Source organism: Mustelus asterias, chromosome 17 (assembly GCF_964213995.1).
Source record: "Mustelus asterias chromosome 17, sMusAst1.hap1.1, whole genome shotgun sequence".
NCBI classification, from domain to species: domain Eukaryota; kingdom Metazoa; phylum Chordata; class Chondrichthyes; order Carcharhiniformes; family Triakidae; genus Mustelus; species Mustelus asterias.
The window spans coordinates 29,955,410-29,980,019 of record NC_135817.1 but is presented as its reverse complement, the minus strand read 5'-3'; the positions used below and the strand labels follow the sequence as shown (position 1 = coordinate 29,980,019).

The 24,610-nt window shown below is 40.6% G+C and overlaps 1 protein-coding gene across 1 annotated transcript; it reads left to right on the top strand.

The window, feature by feature from the left end:
• Positions 1-7,189: 7,189 nt before the first annotated feature.
• Positions 7,190-23,988, top strand: c17hxorf58 (chromosome 17 CXorf58 homolog). The gene is made up of 8 exons (XM_078232461.1): positions 7,190-7,299; positions 11,233-11,332; positions 12,765-12,859; positions 13,695-13,806; positions 17,810-17,941; positions 19,305-19,534; positions 21,422-21,560; positions 23,815-23,988. The coding sequence occupies exons 1-8, from the start codon at positions 7,190-7,192 to the stop codon at positions 23,986-23,988; spliced, it is 1,092 nt and encodes a 363-aa protein (XP_078088587.1).
• The last annotated feature ends 622 nt before the right edge of the window (positions 23,989-24,610 follow it).

Sequence of the window (24,610 nt, the reverse complement as noted above, 5' to 3'; positions counted from 1 at the left end):
GTGGTCGGTGCAGACTCGATGGGCCGAATGGCCTCCTTCTGCACTGTAGGGTTTCTATGATCTATGAAGACCACAGGCTGCTCTCCGCTTTGAGAGAGAGAGCCGACTGATGGTGATTTAACACTTACCACACCTCAGGCAAGGGGCAAGGTTGAGAAGGTGGGCCTTCTTGGATAACTTAAGCCGGTAAGGAATTGAGCACGCACTGTTGGCGTCACTCCACATCATGAACCAGCCTTCCAGCTAACTGAGCTAACCAATCTCCACTGACAAAAATAAAACACAATAATAATTCGTAACATGGCTGGAGACAATCATAAAATTTAAAATTCAAATATAATATAGAATGATTGTACAACTATGATCATTTCAGTACACAAATAATTGCAATACATTGCAAAATGTGGGATCATTAATTTAGAGAATAAAAATGAAAGGTCCATGATGTTCTGCATGTTGTATGAAAGTCCATTGATCGCATGTTGTCCAGTTGAGTTCATTAAATTCTCAATCATACACATGCCATTTTTGCATTTTATAAAGTAAGGGATTGAGCTGCCTCGTGGTTTATTCATTCTATATCTTATTTGTGTAATGATTCTTTTCTTAATTCCATCTCACATTTACTTTTGCAAGATAATGCCAATGTAAAATGGGGTTGAAGAGTTTTCTGGTGAAATCCAGACAGAGTATTTTCCATCTTTCAGCAAGTGAACATATATTCAGTTTTTTGATTGTGTCAGTAGCTTACATACACGTTATCTAAGATCATTTCTGAATGCCTTTGAGTTTGTTCACATGCTCTTTGCAATCTGCAACATATATTCTTTAGTTTCTAGCTGTTCAATTGTTAGCAATTTGTTTTTTAATGATGGAAGATAAATTTCTGTTATTTAGGCAAAGGTTAACCGAGTTTTTTTTATGAAAGAGAGATTGGGTTATGTATCTCTGTGCAAATGAGAGAGAAGTAATTGCATCATCATGGTTTTATACCTGCTGTAGCATTTCCTTTTGTGCTCAATGGACTTCAGAAAGCAAATTATGTTGAGAGGTTCCAAGTATCTTTTCCATCCTAATTTTAGTTAATTGTTCAAAAAATACATTGAATTTTGAATTTGACAGCCTCTAATGACACCGCCTATTTTCCTGACTCAAAGCATAAACTAATTGCTATAACATACAAAACGAAGAGACAGACTTTCCTCATTTTCGATTAACTTTTTTAAACAATGAATTTTTAAATCAAAGCCTATTTCGACAAAAGAAGGCGAGGAAGGGAGGGAATGGATTGAGTTGAGGATAAGGTGTTTCCTGGCCTCATGTCCCTGTAGAGCATGAGTAGAGTGTATGTTGTGTTGGTGGTGAGATTAGTGACAGTATAATGAAAGGATACAGGAGTTGAGCAAGTAGTTCAAAAGAGGTATACATAGTGATGGAAATGATGAAGTGGTAGAAACGTAAAGGGAAGACATTAAGGAATAGAGGACAAGATGGAAGCCAGGAGATGGAGAGAAATCCCATATTGGAAAGAGACTGCAATCACTATCAGTAAAATGTATCCTAAAACTATTGGCAGCTTCTTTCCCTGCCACACTTCATAGCATCAAGACAGACAGGTGAGATGCACACTATATAAATGTAGTATTAAGAGCAAAAATACTTCATTCGCAACATAGTTTTCAATTAAACAGTCATTTCTCAGATTAAAAAGGCAATGCCTGTAACCATTAGATTTGTAGATTTGATTTATTATTGTCACGTATTGGGATACAGTGAAAAGTATTGTTTTTTGTGTGCTGTACAGACAAGACATACTGTTCATAGAGTACATGGGGAGAAGGAAAGGAGAGGATGCAGAATATAGTGCTACAGTCATAGGTAGGGTGTAGAGAAAGATCAGCTGAATATAAGGTGCCTCCATTCAAAAGTCTGACAGCAGCAGGGAAGAAGCTGTTCTTGAGTCTGTTGGTAGGTGACCTCAGACTTTTGTATCTTTGTCCCGATGGGAGAAGGTGGAAGAGAGAATGTCAGGGGTGCATGAGGTCCTTGATTATGCTGACTGCTTTTCCGAGGCAGCAGGAAGTGTAGATGGACTGGGCTATTGTAAACTTCAGAATACTGGAACGTAGACAAGATAAATACAAAATCAAAATCCTAGAGAAAAGAATGCAGGTTACATTTGCACCACTGTGCAGAATAATGAGTAGCTGGTCATGCACAATTTTTCTGATCTGAGCTCCTGGAGAGCTGTGCCAAAACACAGTCGGTTGAAGTAACAGAAGTGGATGTGTTGTTTACAGTTTCTACCTCTCCCCTTTTCCATTGTGCCTGCTTTGCTTATCTCTCTCATTCACTCCCTGTGTGTCTCTCTCCCTCAGTGGCAGTATTTGTCTCGCTCCCTCTCCTGTTGCCTGGTAACGGTAACTCTGTTCCGGTTTTCTGGTCTCCGGCCGGGAGGGAGGGAAACTGGATTCAATTCGAGTTCAGCTTTCAGCCGCTCGGACTCTGGAACAACTTGGTTTTGAATTGAGTGGCCGGTCTTTTCCCTTTCCCGAGACGTGTGGCGACATTGTTGGGTTTGCTATTTGGGCGGAATTCCTAACTTTTGGGGGAAGAAGCGAAGGCGACAGAGCTGAAGAGTGAGAGGGAACCGGGCGGCCTTGGGCTCAGCATCAAAGTGCCAACCCGAGAGGCCCTACTCAACTCATGGCCATTTGGTGGCACCTCCTTTCTCCAGCTGTTTGATCTGAAATGTAAATGTCTTTCAGAAAAACAACATCAAGGTATTTGTCTATCTGTGTTAATAGCAAGCAGCATGGTAACCTAGTAAAATGTTTCAGGGTCAAGGGTGGTCCAAACTTATCAAGCTTATTTACACTATTCCCCCTTTAGGGCACTCCATGAGGATATATTTTTCAGATACTGGGGTTCGTATTGTTGGGGCAGAACGTGAAGACAAAGCTTGGAAAGTTGCATCCTTTTCACAGGCACCCCACAGAACTGGTGCAGCCTACATCCTCCTTTGATAGAATGGTAGAGTGGTTACAGCACAGGATGCCATTCAGGCCATTGTGTCTATGCCAGCTCTCTCTGAAAGATCAACTTGCCTGCTCCCACTCCCCGCAAACATTTTACTTTAGATAGTTGTAGAGCTGGTGGCATAGTGATATTGTCGCTGGACTAGTAATCCAGAGACCCAAAGTAATACTCTGGGGTCACAGGCACAAATCCACATGGCAGATGGTGAAATATGAATTCAATTTTAAAAATCTGGAATTAAAAGTTCAATGATGACCATGAAACCATTGTGGATTGTCGTTAAAACCCATCTGGTTCACTAATGTACTTTAGGGAATGGAAATCTGCCATCCTTGCTTGGTGTGGCCTACATGTGACTCCAAATCCACAGCAATGTGGTTGACTCTTAAATGCCCCTTCAAGGGCAATCTGGGATGGGCAACAAATGCTGGCCCAGCCAGCGACACCCACATCCCATGAGCAAATTTTTAAAAATCAGTTTGACCCAAAGTGCTGTTCCACAAAATGTTTGTTTTAATACTGAAATTATGTGAAATATTTGCAAGTGTGACCATAAAATAATTTAACTTACACCACTGAAGAGGTAGTTTGGCCCGTGATGTTTGTGTTGGCTCTTTGATAGTGGAATCAGAAGTAACACCACTAACCCACTCCATTCCTGCAGCTCTTTCTTTCCCTGCTTCAAATACTTACCCAATTTTCTTTAAACAAAGCTGCAATGGGTTCTATCTCAATCGTTACTGGTGACAAAACATCAAATGCTACAACAATTCTCTGCAAAGGAATTTTTCAGAATCTCTCTCCCAATTAATAGCTCCTCATTATTTACACCCCAAGTAGAGGAAATAGTCTTTCTGTTATCACATCCATTACATCTCATCTTAGTCTTCTCTTCTGTAGTGAAAATAGTGGCAGCAACTCAAATCTCCCCTCAGTTCTATAGCTTACCACTCTAGCATATCCTATAAAGCTATATTGTATCCTATGGCTTTAAGACCTCTTCTATAATGGAGCACCCAAAACAGCACATGGTACTACTGAGTGCGGTCTAACCAGTGTTTTTAAAAAATCTTTCATTACTTCTTCGCCTTTGTTGTTTTCTTTTATAAAATCCAAAATGCTGTTGGTATTTTTAATTTATTCACTTTGAGGAAATTATGTATCAGAATTCTTGGATTATTTTGGTCATCTTCTCCCTTCATTATTTATCTTTACTGTGCATGCTCCCATTCCTTATTTCTCCTCTCCAAATATATTATTGGGGATGATAGTACTGTTCCACAAAATGTTTGTTTTAGTACTGAAATTATGTGAAATATTTGCAAATGGGACCATAAAATAATTTAAACTTACCATAAATGAAGCCTGGATTGATGCTCTGGGTCATGAGTTCAATTCCCATCATAGTAGCTGATGATAAATTCAGTTGATAAATCTGGAAATTTAGAGAGTACCAGGTTGCCATATAAATGCATCTGCTTCACTAATGCCCTTCAGAGGAGGAAGCTTGCCTGCGCATTATTCCAGACCCATAGCAATGTGGTTTACTTTTAACATCATTCTGAAATGGCCTCGCAAGCCACTCAGTTGTATCAAACTGCTACAGAAATAAGTAGTGTGGGTTACACCACATGAACCACAGCAGTTCAAGAAGGTAGCTTCACACCACCTTGTCACAGGCAATGAGGGATGGGCAATCATAATAATTATAATAATAACAATAAGGGCAGAATGGTGGCACAGTCATTAGCACTGCTGCCTCACAGCACCAGGGACCTGGGATCAATTCCGGGCTCAGGTCACTGTCTGTGTGGAGTTTGCACGTTCTCTCCATGTGTGCGTGGGTTTCCTTCGGGTGCTCTGGTTTCTTCCCACAGTCAAAAGACGTGCAGATTAGGTGGGTTGGCACTGTTGTAGGGAAAAATCCCTTGTACCAGTGCATTCAAGGAGGTCGAGTCGCAAGGCAAGGTTCAAAGCGTTTTTCTTTATTGTACAATTACTGGGATCCCAGGGAGACCCCCGTAGCCAGCTTAGAAACAGTGGCTTGGCCACGTTGATCTCAACAGTTACACATTTGCTCTGGATATTTATAGGAATCCAAATTCGAGCGGGAACATTTGCTCATACATTTTTACAATACCTAAAAAGTGGCCTATCTGGTCAGGAAGTTCCCTGGTAGACTTTGTCAATTTGCATCTGTATGGTGTGTGTCCGTGTTAATGGGACTGCCTGTTCTTGCCCCGGTGTTTTAATGTGTTTCCCATTATCCTCTCGATGTGTCCCCTTATCTAAATCGACCTCTGATGTTTTGTGTCTGTTTTCTATGCTTGCGAGATTAGGTGTTAATGTCATTTTGTCCTGCTGTGTGTAGGGGGATTTGATCTAATCTTTTATTCTTTTTATCCTGGTTTATTAAGTTTCTTTGCCTGCCTTGGCCATTTTATTCCCATAATATTTTATTTACAGTACTGTTATGCCATATATCCCACTGCCAGGTCTTGACTCGCAGATATCCCGATCTTCTGGCCAAGGGCCGGTTTAAAATGCAGCTTCGTGCTGTTGCTGGGCAGAATAAGGATCTTTTGTCGGCTTTGAAATTAAAGGTCTCTCAGTTGTGCAGAGCTTCGTGCTGTTGCTGGGCAGAATAAGGATCTTCCATCAAACTTGAATTAAAGGTTTCTCAGCTGTGCAGAGGGGGATTTAAACGAATGTGCATTGTGGGCACGTTATGAATGATGCCAATCAGTCCAATAAATGAATATGTTTAATGAGGTGAATATTGATGCGATAATAAAAATATGGCTTTGGAAAATGGCTTACTTCAGCACATCTATTCCTGTTTAAAACGGATTGTCTAACCCTGCCGCAGCACAAAAATAGCCCCAACCAAAGTTATGTATGACTGATTTCCAGTATGTAGAGCTTCATTTAATGGTTGAATCAAGTGCTTTTTCATTTTGATAAAGACAACCTGTTAACAATTGGTTTATAAATACCCTTAATATAGAAAGAACTAGTTAACCTCATGTTGTTGATGCAGCTTGCACCTTCACACCTATTAGTGCATTGGCTTTTGGGGTTGGTTTAGCTTAGTTGGCTAGACAGCTGGTTAGTGCTGCAGAGCGATGCCAACAAAGTGGGTTCAGTTCCTGTCCCGGCTGTGATTATTCATGAAGGCCCGCCTTCTCAACCTTGCCCCTTGCACGAGATGTGGTGATCATCAGGTTAAATCACCACCAGTCAGTTCTTCCCTCTCAAAGGGGAAAGCAGCCTATGGATATCTGAGACTATGGTGACTTTGTCTGACTTTTGTGATTATCTGGAGTTTAGTGGGAAGAATTTCAGCTGCCATTGATATATGAATCCTTGAACTACCATCAGTGATCAAGGCTGGCATATCGTTATTAACCACACCATTACAAATTTACCTGCTTCAAATATTGGATTATCTTGCAGAGATCTAAAGCCACTTCCAACAATGAATTGCCAAGCGTGTCATCTCAACCTCAATGAGTTTCTGATTTCATAATCCCCTAAAGAAGAATATTTAGGTAGATAGTCCTGTGGAATACAACCTGTTAAAAAAATGTACTGGTTAGCATTCTGTCCTTACTGTTGCTCTCCTAGTTTAGGCAATCTATAATCTCTTTTATATCATGAATTCACCACAATGGATTGCCTCATCCTTGCAGAATTTTTAGCTATATTTACCTCTCTAAGTATGAAGAGTCTCTTTAATTCAATAAACTAATCAGGATGGAGAGGTAAAGGCTGAGCAATCCATTATATTCACCATTTCCCTGGCTTTTTAAGAATAATCTGCTTTTAATAAACAACCAGATTACAAGCAGTAGTTGACTCTGACTTATACTTGTTGAGATGTAAGTATGAATATCAATGCATCATACTCTACAAAAATAAGTTTACACATATTTAACATGGTGTGATAATTTAAACATGTGAAATTCCTCTTGTGAAACGAATGGTAAGTGAAAATGATCCAGTGCCTAATTGTAATACTGTATTGACGCAACATTGATGCTTCGCTCAACTACTTTCAAAAAACATTACTTAATGATACAGATTGTAAATATGAGATAATTACTTTAGCTCATTTTTATGTCTTCAGAATGATTTTGCAATACTAATAATGGACCCTATTAAGTTGGAAAGTAAAAGTCCACAAGTTCCGCAAAATGATCACTTATTACAAAATAACAAAGAATTAACATCACACACACAAACATGTGAATCAAAGATGTAAGTAATTCACAAGTATTTTTCATTACCAATATAAATTGATTCAGATGTTTTGTTTTGGGTTACTCTATGTTTAACATAAATAACATCAATAGGTTACCAGAAGAGAGTAAAGGAATATTTGCATTAATGCAAAAATACTTGTCTCTCACACCAAGAAATGCATATATATATATATATATATATATATTACTTTGCGAGTTATAGCCCATCTCCTAACCCTACTTCTCTTTTTACATTATTACTGTCCCAGTCTTCTGTCCATCTGTGCATTTATTTAATTGCCAGACTGATGATCTCTCCAAATTTCTCTTTGTTTATCTGTGGTTTTAGATTATTATAAAAAAGATTATTAAAATGTATTTGTATAATCTTATATATGTATAAGAAAGAAACAGATATAATTTGCTTAAAATGGTTCAATTCATGTGCTGCCAGTTCACTTTCCACTTAAAAAAAACAACAATCTATAAACAAAAATAAAAATTGCTAGAGGCACAGATCAGGCAGCATTTGTATAGAGAATAGATGAGTTTATAGGAATAGGCCATTTCCTTTAGCATGTCATTCAGTTATTTATTCAGCAAGTGCAAAGTCCCTGAGCCATGCAGTTTCTTTCACTCCTGTTGTGTTGAGTGCAGATAGGCCTCCACTGAGTCTGTGGATTGGACACTTCTATAATGTGGTGCATAGTTTATTCTTGCCCACAGGAACATAATGGGCTGGCACTAATGCCCCATCTATGGAGCCTGGGCAAGCAGTGGTTGTGGCCAGTCCTGTGACCACTCTTTCCTTGGAAGGTTGAAACCAGGCAGCTGTTGGGTTGGGTTTGAGGGTATGTTTGATACCATACAGATGACTGACATGACTGAACTACATATGCTACTCCAGATCCCTTAACCTATCAATACCAGATTTTAAAATTAACAATTGATCTAGCATCAACTGCATTTGCAGAAGTGAATTCCAAACTTTGGCCATCCTTTATGGAAGTGCTTTCTAACTTCTCTACTGAAAGGTCTGGCTTTAATTTTTAGGCTATGTCTCCTAGTCTTAGATTCCCCAGCTAGCAAAACAACATCTCTGTATCTATTCTGCCAGTTCTCCCAGGCATTCTAAATTACAGGGAATATAATTCTGTTTGTGTAACCCCCCATATAAGTCAACCCTTGGGGTCCAAATATCATTCTGGTAAGTCTATTCTGCACTCTCCAGAAAGCCAATATATCCTCCCTGAGGTCTGCCCAGAACCGGCATGATTTTTCACCACAACTGATGGACGTTACAAATGAATATCATCTTAAAAGGAACAGAAGAAAATAAACACACACACACACACACAAGAGAGAAGAAGTAGAATGGTTTTGAATGCATTAATGAAAGCCCACTGATAGTTAAATGGCAGAATTGATATTGGTATGGGGCCTAATAAAAGCAATCAAACTGAAGAACAGTATGGGTGGAATTTTCTCATCCCGCCCACCATGGGAATTGTAGCAGGCGGGATAGGACCATGCAAAGATCCGTTGACCTCGGGTGGGAGTTTCCGGTCTTGGGGCGAGCGCAGCTGGAAGTCACAGAGGACATGTGAATCACAAAAGAAATAGGAGATGAATCAAGTTTGAATGGGAGCATGAGAAATTAGGAAAGTTAAGCAGGCTGTAGCTGCCCAGGAGCTTGCGTGAGAAAAAGAACAAGTCGACATCAAGGATGCAGATCACCTCACCTGCACTGTTCCGATGGTAGATCTCCACCACAAGCATTAAAATGTTCCTCCCCAACAGGTACACCTACCCCACATCATCAGCATGACCTGCCAAAGAGATAATGGGAGTCACAATTAAAATCTGAAGTAAAGTCATTATTAAGGTCAGAGTCTGCAAAATCCTAAAAGAATGATGAGGTCCTGTTTCTTAAAAAGAGAAATAGCTGCATTTTTAGAGTGCTTTTCATGACCACTGGGTGTCTCAAAGACCTTTCAATCAATGAAGCAATTTTGAAGTAGTGTTTTAATGTAGGAAGCAGGACAGGTAATTTGCACACAGCAAACTCCCACAAACAACAGTGTGATAATAACAGTTGATCTTTTAAAATTATGTTGATTAAGAATAAATATTAGCCAGGACACCAGGAATAGCCACCCCTCCTCCCCCAATCTTCTTTGAAATAGTGCTTTAGGATCTTTTACAACCACCTGAGTAGGTAGTTGAATTAATATGGCAGGTAATATGGTGATCAGAGTCACACTTGCAGGTGATGGGTTCAATAAAGTAGTCACTTAATCTACATTTTGTCTCCCTATGGTAAAGAAGACTGCACCATCAGCAGTGAATAAAGTAAACTGGGATTGAGGAAGTGCATATAAATTGCTGTCTCATTAGGATGGACTGTTTAGGACCATGAAGTGGTGTGGAGGGAGTGGGATAAAATAGGTGCCTGGGAAGGAGAACTTGTGATAGGAATGGTGGTACAGTGAATGAATCAAGGTGTCACAGAGAAAACATTTTCCTTTGGAAAATGAAGAGTAGAGGGGAATATATGTTTGGCGATTAGATATATTGAAAGTGGCAAAAGGTGGTCTGTTGAAAATAAAAGCTGGTGGGTTGGAAGATAAAGATGAGGAACTGTATAATGATGGTGCAGAGCGTGAGAGGAAGGATCAATGACAGAAGCATGGGAAATACATCCAATGCCGTAGCAAGTCCTGTTACCATGGCGGAGGGAATTCCTCAGTCAAACACTTTGGAAACTCTGGTATGGAAAGTGATGTTTTCAGAGTAAATACAGCTAATGGAGAAACAAGGAAAAGTGATTGGAGTTTTTACAGGAAGTGAGGTAGGAAGAAATAGGTCTGGGAATCAAAGCTTTACACCTATTTTGTTTTTAGCTATTAGATGGTATTATAGATTTGTATATATCCCTATGTCAGAGCATGATATTTAATGTTTAAACTGCTATGCTGTTAGGTTCAGTGGAATGACTGTTTTCATTGTCCACAAAGCTTTGTATATTTCTAGCTCACACTGTGACAAGTAAATCAATTGACCCACCGAAATGTCAGGAATAAACTAATATTTGTCATACTAACCACGGTCTATACAATTGTAATAAATGAAACTTCAATAAATAGATGAAGCAATATTTTCTTTACTGCAACTATCATTCTGTATTTACCTTTTTTCTTTCTCGGGGCTTCCACCATAAGTCTTGGAGGTAGAAGCGAAGGAGTAGAGAATTTCTGAGACTGTCCATTTTAGACCAGTACAGTGGAAAAGGAGGAGACATAGTCAGAGAAAGAAAGAATCAATAATGAATTGTTGCTTGGATGTGTGAATCTCCAATAACATAGGGGGAGCTCAACACCATCCAGGATAAAGCAAATCTTGATTATCACCCATCCATCACCGTAAATATTCACCCCCTCCACACAGGCACAGAGTGGCAGCAGTATGTACCATCTACAAGATGCACTGCAGTAACTCACCAAGGCTCCTTTGACAGCACCTTTCAAACAGGCAACCTCTTCCGCCTAGAATAACAAGGGCAGTAAGCACATGGGAACACTACTACCTGCAAATTCCCCAAGTCACAAAGCATCCTAATGGAAATAAATCACTGTTCCTTCACTGGCACTGGATCAAAATCCTGGAGGTGAAAAATTACCCTAGCAGTACTACACCACACGGAATGTAGTGCTTCAGGAAGGTTGCTTATTATCACTTCTCCAGGGCCATTAGGATGGACAATAAATGCTGCCCTTCACCAGTGCTCATGCCCAATGAACAAATTTTTAAAAATTACCACCTTTAATTGTATCAGATAGATTAAAGTATTTCTTACTTTGTCTGTACTAGCGAATCCCTCAAATAGATGTCAATTTTGACATAATAATGTCCAACATGTATCAGCTGATCTTTACTTTCTGTTTTTCAGAATTGATCCAAATTTTGCAGCTAGAATTATTCAGACATCATGGTGTTCCTACAGAAATAAACAACTATTTCGCCTACTCAAGCACACAATCTGTGCAGCGGTAAATATAAAAGCAGAACCTGTTTAGTAGATTGTTAATGATGAAAAACTGGAGAAAGTTTTTTCTTCAAGTCTCTAGCCATTGCTTTGAGTTTTTAAGAACTTCTGCATCAATGACTAATATTCACCAGAAATCTTCCTGTTGGGGCAACCTTCCGTCTTGTGGAAGTAGCCGGACTCTGAACACCTCATTAAGGGCAGACCCAAATTTGCAACAGCTATTTGCCTCAATCTCACCACAAAAGCTGTTATTATCACCGCCCCCCCCCCCCCCCCCCCCCCGGCCCAGGGGCAATTGCCATTGAGTTAAACTTGTAGCTTTGCAAAGTTACCAAGCGCTTTGGGTGATAATGCCCTTTTACTATTTCTGTGAGTTCTTTGAAGGTTTTAGTATCAGGGTGTCTGGAGAAGTCAAGCTCCTTATCTTATAGCTTTGGGCACTGCAGGCTGTTAACAAAATTACCCTCTGCTTCTTCTCCCCTCCTATTTTGTTTGCTTTGAAGAAAAATTGCAGGCGTTCAGCATCTTGAACCCAATCCTCAAAATTAGGGACAATGGTTCAAGCTTTCCAAATAGAAGCTGACTAAATGTGCTTCCAACAACTTGTACACAAGGTCTGCTCTGCTGTTCTCCATGGCAAATAGCAAGTGCTCCATTGAGCCTCGTCGCCAAATGTAACATCTTGGAAAGAGTAGTGACCACCAAGTGGAGTAACTACAAAACTATTTATTAACAGGAGTAACTATATACAGAGAGTGAGAAAGATGCTACCAATTACTTGGACTCCAGCCTCCAGACTGCCTGGGAGAGCCTGCCCTCAGCCCCAGGATTCAGCCCAGTTGGCCAAATGGGTCACATGGCCCGTCTGAAAGCTTGCCCTTTGGAGACGCTCACTACTACAGTGCTGTTGAATGAGCCTTGGTAAATTGCTGCAGTGCATCTTGTAGATGGTACACACTGCCGCCACCGTATGTCAGTGTTGAAGGGAGTGAATGTTCAAGGTGGCGGATCGGTGTCAAGTCATCCAGATTTGAAACATTAGTTCTGTTCCCTCTCCACAGATGCTGTCAGACCTGCTGAGATTTTCCAGCATTATTATCCAAATATCTGCTAACCACCATTAGTCTTTCCAACGATTGGATATTGAACCAGCAAAGCCCATCCGATAAAGTTACACTTCGCTTCCAGAACTTTGAATTAGGTTTTACCAATCCTTTCTAAAAAAAATTTCACAAAAAGACAATAATTCCTTCCTTGTATATTATTATACTTAACTGAATACAATAGTTATTTCTGACATTAAAAGATACCCAGAAGATCATTGTGCTTGAATCAGTCAGTGCTATTTTTCCCCAAAGCATACATGCAGTTTATCATGTAATGCACTTGTGTGAAAATTTATGTAAATTTACCACAGTTTTCTTCTGAGATAGGAACACTGCCTGACAACTGACATTCTAAGGAAACTGCAACCCTCTGATGCTGAGCTCCTAAAGGACACCAGCATGTCATATAAAGTTAGATTCAGGTAAGATCTAGCTAACAAAAAAAAATGTAACAAGCCTATAAAGAAAAGAGAAGTGCAAAATAAACAACTACAGAATTGTCTATATTTGAGAAATGCATAATAATGCAGAGTAGAGCTGTAATTGTTCAATTATATGTAGCTTTTCATAATTTTTATCTATCAGCAGAAAACTACTTTTAATTTCAAAATTAGCTAAACTTTAGGGGCTGTTTCATTGTTCCTACTGCATATTTAACAAGTTCTGCTTTGTAAGCTTTATAGTATCACGTATAACCAGAGTACCATTTCATAGAATCATAGAAACCCTACAGTGCAGAAAGAGGCCATTCGGCCCATCGAGTCTGCACTGACCACAATCCCACCCAGGCCCTACCCCCATATCCCTACATATTTACCCACTAATCCCTCTAACCTACGCATTTCAGGACACTAAGGGCAATTTTTAGCATGGCCAATCAACCTAACCCGCACATCATTGGACTGTGGGAGGAAACCGGAGCACCGGAGGAAACCCACGCAGACACGAGGAGAATGTGCAAACTCCACGCAGACAGTGACCCAGGCCGGGAATCGAACCCTGGTCCCTGGAGCTGTGAAGCAGCAGTTCTAAACACTGTGCTACCGTGCCGCCCATTTGTGCTGCCGTAATGCTGACAGGACAGAATTGCAATGATAACCCCTGTTTGAATTTGTGTGGTCAGCAGAATTAAATATTGAATGGTGGACCAGGAATGTACTGCTCTTGCCTTCTAATTTTAAAAAATGGAACAGCACAGTTACCCACATAGAATGGCTGGCACCATTTACAGAAATCAATCGTCTGATTTTCCCTCAGATTTGCCGGAGAAGAATTTCCTCCTATCCTTGTGTTTAAGATTTTTCAACACACAGGGAATTATAAAAATCAATATTTCAGTGGAAAAAGAATAATCAAGCCTGCAACTGAGGTAACTCCATTTTTATAACCTGTCCTTTCTATTTTCTGCTCTCCAGAAAGTGATGATTCCCTTGCTGGGGCGGATTCCTTTGCAGGGGGTAACTTCCATCATTTTTCAATATCAAACGTGAACCTTGACTGTGAGTGCTGGCAGGTTATTCACCTGTGGGAGATATCACAGTATAACTTAATCCTGTCTTTACCTGATGGCTGTGCACATGCAGCTGACTCCAACCACTGTTTGGCACTTGCCCTTACACATGCTTTGCTAGGACTATTCTGGCATATATCCTGGTACATAGAATGGTGTGGATTCTATGTAGAGGTACAAATTATTCTTAACCCCTCCATTAGCACTATAGTCTGGCCGTTAGTTTGTAGAATTTATTTTGTCCAAGTGTAAACACTTGAATTTTGCTGGCAGGAAGTTTAAACATATAATATTTTTTAATGAATTGTTCTGTGATCAAGCTGACATCAGTAACTTTCATTTATATGCTCAATATGTTGGCAGCATATTTTCAAGTTGTAGTGATGTGTGGCTTGGAAGAGAACTTTGAGGTGGTGGTGTTCCCATGTGCCTGATGCCCTTGTTCTTCTAGGTGGAAGGTGCTGTTGAAGACACCTTGGTGAACTGCAGCTGTGCATCTTGTAGAAAAACCACTGATACACACTGCAAGCAAAGTGCTGCAGGAATGGAGGGAGTAAACATTGAAGGTAGTGGAAGGGATGTCAGTCAAGCAGGCTACTTTGTCCTGGATGATGTGGAATCTCTTGAGTGTTTTTGGAGCTGCACTCACCCAGGCAAGTGGGGACTGTTCCATCACACTTGTGGTTTATAGATGATGGACAGGCTTTGCAGAGTCATAATATTGCTTGTCGTTTGAGGAATGGTTGAGGACTCTGGGTCTGTACTCATTGAAGTTTAGAAGGATGAGGGGGGTTCTTATTGAAACTTACAGGATACTGCGAGGCCTGGATAGAGTGGACGTGGAGAGCATGTTTCCACTAGGAGGAAAAACTAGAACCAGAGGGCACAACCTCAGGCTAAAGGGACGATCCTTTAATACAGAGATGAGGAGGAATTTCTTCAGCTAGAGAGTGGTGAATCTGTGGAATTCTTTGCCGCAGAAGGTTGTGGAGGCCAAATCATTGAGTGTCTTTAAGACAGAGATAGATAAGTTCTTGATTAATAAAGGGATCAGGGGTTATGGGGAAAAGGCAGGAGAATGGGGATGAGAAAAATATCAGCCATGTTTGAATGGCGGAGCAGACGTGATGGGCCGAGTGGCCTAATTTTGCTCCTCTGTCTTATGGTTTTATAGTATTCATGCGGCTTGTCCAGATAACTTACTGGTCAATGATGATCCTACAGGATATTGATGATGGAGGTTTTACGATAGTAATGTCATTGAATGTCAATGGGAGATGGTTATGCTTTCTTTTGCTGGGAATGGCCATTACCTGACACTTATGTGGCACGAATGTTACTTGTTATTTATCATCTCAAGCCAGAACGTTGTCCAGCTCATGCTGCATTTGGGCACAGACAGCCTCATTATTTGAGAAGCTGTGAATGGAACACTGCGCAATCATCAGCAACCAGACTGGCACCTCATTTTTAGCTACACTGGTGCTGCTCTGGCATGTTTGTCTGTTATCCTCATTGCACTCTTGACTGATGATAATGGTAGAGTGAGAAATATGTTGGGTCATGTAGTTACAGATTGGGGCAGTACTAACAATACTGTTGCCTAATCATGGGCAACAGTGTCTCATGGATGCCCAGTTTTGAGTTGAAACATTTATTCTGAATGTACCTCGAATCGCACATTGGTAGTGGAACACATTGTAATGGATGGTATCCTTGGTGTGAAGATGATACTTTGTCTCAACAAAGAGGTGGTCAGTCCTACCACTACTGTCATGGACAGATATATCTTCAACATGTAGATTGGTGAAAACAAGGTCTTGTTGATTTTCTTATCACCTGCCACAGGCCCAATCTGGCAGATAAATCTTTAAGGATTCAGCCAACCTGATCAGTAGTGGTGTTAATGAGCCGTTTTTGGTGATGGACATTTAAGTCCCTCACCCAGAACACATTCAGTTCTCTTACTACCTTCAGTGCTTCTTTCAAGTGGTGTCTGGCATGGAGCAGTTTGTTAGCGGGAGAGAATCTCAAAGAAATCACTCAACGCTCAGGGTTGGTCCTCGCATCAAACGGTTTATTTTCGCCGGTGGGGAGATGGCTTCTGTTAAAACCCAGTGCCTCTCTCTCTGACGAACAAAGGAAAAACATCCATTCTTATACATTTTTCAAACATCTACACAGTCCATCACGGCTGGACCTTGCCAATAAAATTGATTACAGATTACATACAGCAGTCACATATCCAATGAAAAAGGCATTATGTAAGGTGAGCTTGTGCATCATCAGTTCGTGGTCTCATGGACACGACTCATGGTACCTCATAAATATTATCTTTCTTTCTCCCATCTGGAGTGCTTGAGTGTACAATATTCCTTGTCCAGAGGGCCTCCTTATCATCTTCCATGACTGTTCTCCCTAATCCTCCATGTCTGGTTTTCATCTGAGACCTCAGATCATAGACTGGTACCAGTCACCAGTATCTGTGATCAATTGTACACAAGCTTATGCTCAAGGCTAATGGTGTTCAGGAATGTGGCTAATCCAGCGAGTATCCATTTTGTGTCGTTTTAATATTCTGAACTCCTGTTAACATGGTGGAGCTCACATGCATGCTTTCTGTGATCATATAACAATAAATTCATACATATTTATTATATAGTATTTATCCCTATCAATATAAATTGCTATATAGGCACCTTTGAATATAAATTGTTATACAGGCACCTAAACCAAGGATATTGTTCCCTCTAAACCTATTCTTTAAATCTTCCTTCAACAGGTTCATCAGTTGAGGGAAGTTTATAGGTGGTAATTAGTGTGAGGTTTCCTTGACTACGTTTGACCTGATTTCACTGGACTTTGAGATTCAGGGCAGGATTTTCCGGCCATGCTCCCCCAAAACCGGAAAAACCCGTCCAAGATCAATGGACCTTTGCATGGCCTGCCTCATGCCCGCCAAAATTCCCATAGTGGGCGGGACAGGAAAATTCCCTCCTCAGAGTCAATGTTGAGAGCTCCCAGGATCACTTTCTCCCAATGATATAACATTGTGCCACCGCCACCTCTGATGATCATCTTGTCAGTGGAGGAGTCGCAAAACATTGTCTTAAAAGTATAATACCATGAGTTTGACTATGTCAGGCTGTTGCTTGACTAGTCGGTGGGGACAGATCTCCCAATTTTGTCACAAGGTCCTAGATGTCCCCAGAAGACTTTGCAGGGTGTTCCTTTGCCACATCCGAATCTGGAGCCTACGTCAATGCCCGAAGATCTATCCAGTTTTATTCTTATCGTAGGTTGGGATTATCTGACGCTGTGGGGAATGCAGTGGGCCAATCAAAAGTCCATTGAAATTGGCGGACCAGACAACCCCACTGGAGGGCAGGGTCAGAAAAACTTGCTTATAGATTTTTGTAGCAATTTTCTTAGAACTGAACAGCTTGCCAGGTCATTTCAGGGGGCAGTTAAGAGTCAATTACATTGCAGTGGGTCTGGGGTATCAAATAGGCTAGATTTTCTTCACCCATTAGTGAACCAATTGGGTTTTATGACAATCCAATGGTTTCATGGTCAGCATTACTGATACTAGATTTTTTTTTTAAATTCCTGAGTTGTTTAATGAATTAACTGTTTTTTGGTTGTCTTCAGATTATTGGTCCAGGTTTCTGGTTACTAAGCCAGTAACATAACTCACCACCTTATTGCTTAAATTTTATTGATTGATGTGCTTTGATTTTTGGGGGGAGGGTTTAAGAAGGAGCTGATGTGAATTGCCTTTCTTTTCTGGGCTTTAATTTTATAATTCACAGAAATATTTTCAATCATGGTCAAAGCCGTTCTGGGTTTCTTTTCTCTACAGGCAGCTGCGGCTTCCTGCAAAATTATGGGACACAGGAAATTCTACAATCTTATAATACAGGATAACCTTCAGTATCAAAGAACCAAAATAGCCGATGAAGTTGATATTGTTACAATGAAAGATTATATGCAGGTTTGAAAACTGGATTTGTAATGCTACTATTTACTAAACTAATAGAGTGGATAATATTGTATGTAAGTATAGCCCATCTGCATTCCTAGCAGGGAGTGGTACTCAAAGACAACCCATGGATTAGAAACAAGACTACCACACAAAGATTGCCAACCCTCCAGGATTGCCCTAGAACCTCTCTCAACTGAAGATTAATCTCCAGCTCACTGCTGCAAGAAACCCAGGAGGGAAATCAAAGGAGCATTAAAGGAGAACTGTGTTTGTTTTAACTTTTCTTTGACCACTTTAAATTTTGTTATAAAAATATTGAAGGTGAGAAAAATTGACTGTTCCACCAATAGTCACGATTAATCCAATTGGGTAGCAAAGAGTTTGTCCCCTTTTCAATTGGTGTGGAAAGGCAGCGCGTCTGCAGGATGGAGACTGCTAAGAGTCTGGAGGCAGGATGAATCAACATGGAAGATCATGTGCTGAAACCTCCAGCTATACACCCAATCAGAATTGGCAACCCTATACTATACTGGCACTTGCTTCCTTTGGGTATTCTGCTGGGACCAGAATTGTATGTGCTCTTACCGAGATGAAACAAATTACCTTTAGCTATTTATACCTTTAGCCTATCTTTTCTGCACAAAGAATCCAGATGGAAATGTGGCAGCATATGATTGGATGGGTGCAGAATATATCTGCTGCATTTCCCATTGCCTGGCATTTCTCTCTTGGTTCTTATCTCCTTCCATGGAGAACCCCAATGTTGCATTGACGGAGCTGATGGGAAAAAAAAACAGAACATTATTATTATAAAAATTCCTCAGTCACAACTGGAAAAGAGCAAAAAAAATACACTGCAGAAATAGCCTGAAAATCAATTGTATTTCTGGGTTCTTTAAGTTAATTTGCATACACACGTCAGTCCATGGCAATTCTGGGTATGCATGTTACATGGTCAATCACTGAAAATTGTGCTCACAATCAACAGGGTACCATATACATGTTAAAATAATATTGTTGTGACTTCATTCAAATATTATAATAAAGCTGTCACTTGTTTAAAAATAAAATCTCCCAGCCATCGTTTAATTTAGCTCTGAAAATCCATGCGATGGGATGGATATCCAATGTACTTGTAAACATTTCACCACTCCATCATGCACTCTCGTGCATCGGTGACGAAGCCTCCTCGTTCCATTAATTGCCGCTTTCTGTCACCATTTTTAACTGGAGATTATAAGGTTCTAATTGATTATTTTGTCCTGCTTTTGGTTGTTCACCTATATCACATGACTCGCACAAATGATGTGACAAGATTTAGTTGATTGTTAAGTGTGCTGTTTATATTCTCATTTGTATTTTTCTTATGTAGTATACAAGTAATCTGGATGAGACTCCAGCTTATCTCGGGGGAAGAGACAACTGCTGGAGAATGTTGACCCTGACAAATCTACCCAGAACAACAATTATGTATGACATTATGGACTATGCTCAAAGCAAAACTTTATCTCAGCGTTTGAAGAAGGAATTGCCAACTCTGCTTTCCAAACCGATTACTGAAGAAATTCAGCTTCAACACATTAGAGCCATCTCTCAAACCAGGTACCTAACAGAAGGGAGCGACTTTGTGAAATGCTTGTAATATTTTATATTCAGGAATCAGACTCCACTTCCATCTAGAAGGACCTGGGCATCTGCAAGTTCCCCTCTAAGCCACTCACCATCGTGACTTGGAAATATATCACCATTCCTTTGCAATCGCTGGGTCAAAATCCTGGAATTCCCTGGAATGGCATTGTGGGTCAATCCACACAACATGGACTGCAGCGATTCAAGAAGGCAGCTCATCACCACCTTCTCAAGGGCAACTAGGGATGGGCAATAAATGCTGGCCAGACAGCGACGCCCATGTCCCATGAATGAATTTAAAAAATTACATAAGGTGGATAAAGCAACGAACAGGAAATATAGCAGCATTATAAACCTACAAATGCAGCATTATAAACATACATTTAATACATTATCTGACAAAATTCTTACACAAGGATGAGAGAACAGAGAAAATAAATATTTTGCATGAGAATATTTTCTTCACAGTAAGGGGTGCTGATGATGTGAGATGAGTTTGTCACTATGAGGGAGTTGAGACCTTTTGTACTGATGGGGAAATCTGTGCTATTGGTATTGGCCTGTGTTTCTTTGATTTTTTGGGCCAGTGAAGACCACCCTATTTTGTCAGCTGGTTTAATTTCAGAACAGATGTAGAGCCTTTCAGTCCATCTCCTGAATGGATTGTCTCCCATTGCTATTCACATGTCCTTTGCTTCTCTAATTTCTTTCCATTGTCTGACGTGAAGATCATCACAGTAATCTTCAGTATTATAAAGCTGATCATTTCTAGCTGTTTGCTTTTGTTTGATAATTTAATTACAACTGATACCTGTCACTAAACACTGTAACACATATTAGACAGGTAATTCTCTTCCCAATGCTTCTCCATTATCTAGCTCTGAGCAACTGCCGTTGCTTGGTCATGCAAGGTCGTGACCAGAATTTTTCCCCTCCCATACATTCACCTCCAGTGTTCCCAAAGAATCCATCCTAAGTTCCCTCCTTTTCCTCATTTATAGCAAGTCCCTTGATCGCATCATTAGATATGGGTCAGCTTTTACAAGACAAGTCAGGAGTGGAGCCCTCTTCACTTGCTTGGATGAATGCAGCTCCAACAAGTCCACAAATCCTTGAAGGTGGCAACACAGGTGGAGAAGGTGGTGAAGAAGGCATATGGTTTGCTTGCCTTTATAGGACGGGGTATAGAGTATAAAAGCTGGAGTCTGATGATGCAGCTGTATAGAACGCTGGTTAGGTCACATTTGGAGTACTGCGTCCAGTTCTGGTCGCCACACTACCAGAAGGACGTGGAGGTGTTAGAGTGCAGAGAAGGTTTACCAGGATGTTGCCTGGTATGGAGGGTCTTAGCTATGAGGAGAGATTGGGTAAACTGGGGTTGTTCTCCCTGGAAAGACGGAGAATGAGGGGAGATCCAATAGAGGTGTACAAGATTATGAAGGGGATGGATAGGGTGAACGGTGGGAAGCTTTTTCCCAGATCAGAAGTGACGTTCACGAGGGGTCACGGGCTCAAGGTGAGAGGGGCGAAGTATAACTCAGATATTAGAGGGATGTTTTTTACACAGAGGGTGGTGGGGGCCTGGAATGCGCTGTCAAGTAGGGTGGTGGAGGCAGGCACGCTGACATCGTTTAAGACTTACCTGGATAGTCACATGAGCAGCCTGGGAATGGAGGGATACAAACGATTGGTCTAGTTGGACCAAGGAGCGGCACAGGCTTGGAGGGCCGAAGGGCCTGTTTCCTGTGCTGTACTGTTCTTTGTTCTATCCTCCCCCCACCCCCCACATTTACACACAAGGTACCATCTATAGACAAACTAAGAGCTAGAAAGATCTATGTTTCTGTGTTTAATTCCTAGGTCACCATGTCTATCCTCACAATTTCCTCCACGGCGATCCTCAATGTCCTCAAAAACATCAAGAGAACCACAACGCCGTTCTTACAAAACACAACTAAAAGTCTCCAAAATGAGAAAGATGTATGGTTTGGATAAAGAGGTAAAACAATGTGATTTACATACAGATGTTTTAATTCTCTATTTTTGTTGCCTAAAGAGCAATGGCTACACCAGTTAATCCAGTGTTTGTCAAAATAGTTGAATTCATTTTATTTCATAGCCCCAGTGTGATATACTGGACAATAATTCACTGATCAAGTAAGTTAATCAAATGATCAATTAAATGGTTTACTTGCTGTTTTCACACACTTAGAACTAGGCTCGTGGGGTTTGATTATAGCTTTGAGCACACCTGGCAGATCTCCAGAAGAGCCTTCACTTGTCACTTCTGCATCCTCATCTCCAGCCTTCCCCCAGAATGTATCCTTGGCCAATTCTTCATTCTTATCTATATTACCCCCTTCGTGAAATCATCTGCTAGCAAATTCCATACTTAGATTGGGGCATCGAACTCTACCGCCTCTGTTGACTCCCTGACCACCTCAGTGCCATGATGCCGGCGTTGGACTGGGGTAAACACAGTAAGAAGTCTCACAACATCAGGTTAAAGTCCAACAGGTTTATTTGGTAGCACAAGCCACAAGCTTTCGGAGCACTGCTCCTTGCGCTCCGAAAGCTTGTGGCTTGTGCTACCAAATAAACCTGTTGGACTTTAACCTGGTGTTGTGAGACTTCTTACTGTGCTCACCTCAGTGCCGTCAAACTTTTAGAGTCACAACTTTCTCTAACCAAACATTTGGAAGATTGAAAACAAAACTTTCAGCCTGACCATAAAATCTGGCACTCTTTCCAGTGATTCAATCCCCTTCCTCAGCCACTCTGACTCAACCAGTTCGTGCAAAATCATGGTAGCTTTTTCCCACCTTATTCTGTTGTTCAAATGGTTGCAGTCACATCCAGCTCAGTCTGTCTGTTGCTGAAACCCTTAGCCCTGCTTCTGCCATATTTAGAAACTTAACTTCTCAAGTGCCTACCCACTACCAACATGGTGTACACTCCTAAATCTCTTTGCATTTCTATCACTCTACTAAACTTCTCAAAATTCACTTTTTGATCAAATTTTCTGTTACAATCCTAGTCTCTTCCATCAAGGCTTAACATCTATTTCTTTAGTTCTTATTTTTCCATCCTTCATAAAGCTTAGAACTTTTTACTTTAAGGCAATAAGATTAATGCAAGTTGTTGTTCTCAGGGATGTACATTGCTGACACTGGGTTCTTGAAATGCAGTGTTCCATTCCTAGCATTTCCTCACCTTGATGAGCACAAAGGAAGGATGCTGTTTCCTGTTCACTGAGCAAGTTATCAGGACCAATGAATTGAGTATGTATCAGGGAGCTTTGCGTGTGTGTCCTGTAAAATGCAGGATATCTCAGATTGGGCTTCAGAACCTTATGCACACATAAATGACTTGGCATTGAAGGTTTTTCTTACCACAAAGCCATACAAAGGTTACAGCACAGAAATAGGCCAGTCGGCCCATCGTGCCTGTGCCAGCCAAAAAAATTAAACTAATTTTAATCCCACATTCCAGGATCTGGCATAGCCGTGCAGGTTACAGCAGATCCAGATACCTTTTCGATAAGTTCAGCGTTTTAACTATCAACTTAGGCAGTGAATTCCAGATGTTCACCACACTCTTGGTAGAAAAGATTTCCCTCTTATCCTTCTACCAATCATCCTAAATCCATGCCCCCTAGTAATTGTCCCCTCAGGGGACAGTTTCCCAGTTAGGGGAAAAGTTCTTTCCTGTCTACCCTGTCTAGACCACTCAATTTTGTACACCTCAATTAGGTCACAGCTCAGCCTCCTCTGTTCTGAGGAAAACAACTCTAGCCTATCCAATCTTTCCTCGTAGCTGCTATTGTCAAACCTGGCAACAATCTTGTAAATCTTCTCTGTATTCTCTGCAGCAATTATGTCCTTCCTGTAATGTGTACTAGAATTGTACATAAATTCCAGCTGTGGCCTTACTGTTCTCTATCAGTTAGGGAGCGAGGCAAGAGAAGCTAAGTAGATAATTATTTCAGTTGTGAGCACAGTTGTTTGAATTCATACACAATCATTCCGCATATATATTGTACACTAGTATAGTGTACCATTGACAGATGACTGTAATTTATATTTTTTCTCTAATGAGGTAGTGAGTGTGAGTGTAATTCCAAAATTGAAAAACATTTCTTTCTTATTTGGAAACAAAGATACAATATTGATATAAAGTTTTAAGACCCTAATTGTTGATGATTTTATTTCATCTTTCATTAATCCATGATTCTTCATCAATATGATTTCCAGGATGAACTAAATAAAACCACTCAACACAATCTTGCGCAGGATGGTTCTCAGTTTGTCACAAGCTGTGACGAAGACAAGAAAAGTCAAGTTGCCTTTTTAGCTTCAGATGAAGAGTGGGAGCTTGAAGTGGATGAACTCTATGCTTGGACGCAGGAGCTTTCACTTGACTGTTAGATGGACGTTTCCCTGACTTAAGAAAGACTATGTATTGGAAGTGATACATCAGCTGCCAGACTTTGATTTTTGCATTCAGAACCATTTACAACTGTTCAGAAAAAGTAATATCCTTTGAAGGCTTTTCGTTGGCTTTCACTTTGACACTGTATTCTAATAACCTTCTGTTTGCATACACAAAATGGATCTGTTGGATGCACACACAGGATAAATTACAAACTGAATGGCTTTAGGTCTTCAATGTAAATGTTAAGCATTACAGTGCATGAAATTAAAGGCCTCTCGGCAACAGTAAATAGATTACATTGTCACAAGAGCTTCAAACAACATTGCCCTTCCTTCCCGCCATCCCTAGTCTGATTTTTCTCACTTTCTCATCTGAAGATGTGACTCATGCTGCACAATGGTACATAGGAATTAATCACCCGCTAATATGTTGTCAAGAGACCATATTGCATTACGTTATGTACTAGTGCCTCCAGAACTAGCACAGACCAGCTCCTTCAGGAAGAACGGAGTTACAAGTGTACTAATGATAAGCATTTGTGGAGGCAGCACTTAAGTGGTAGGAAGTAGACCCTAATATGCAATGCTGCATTTGCTATTTTTCAAATTTTAAGCA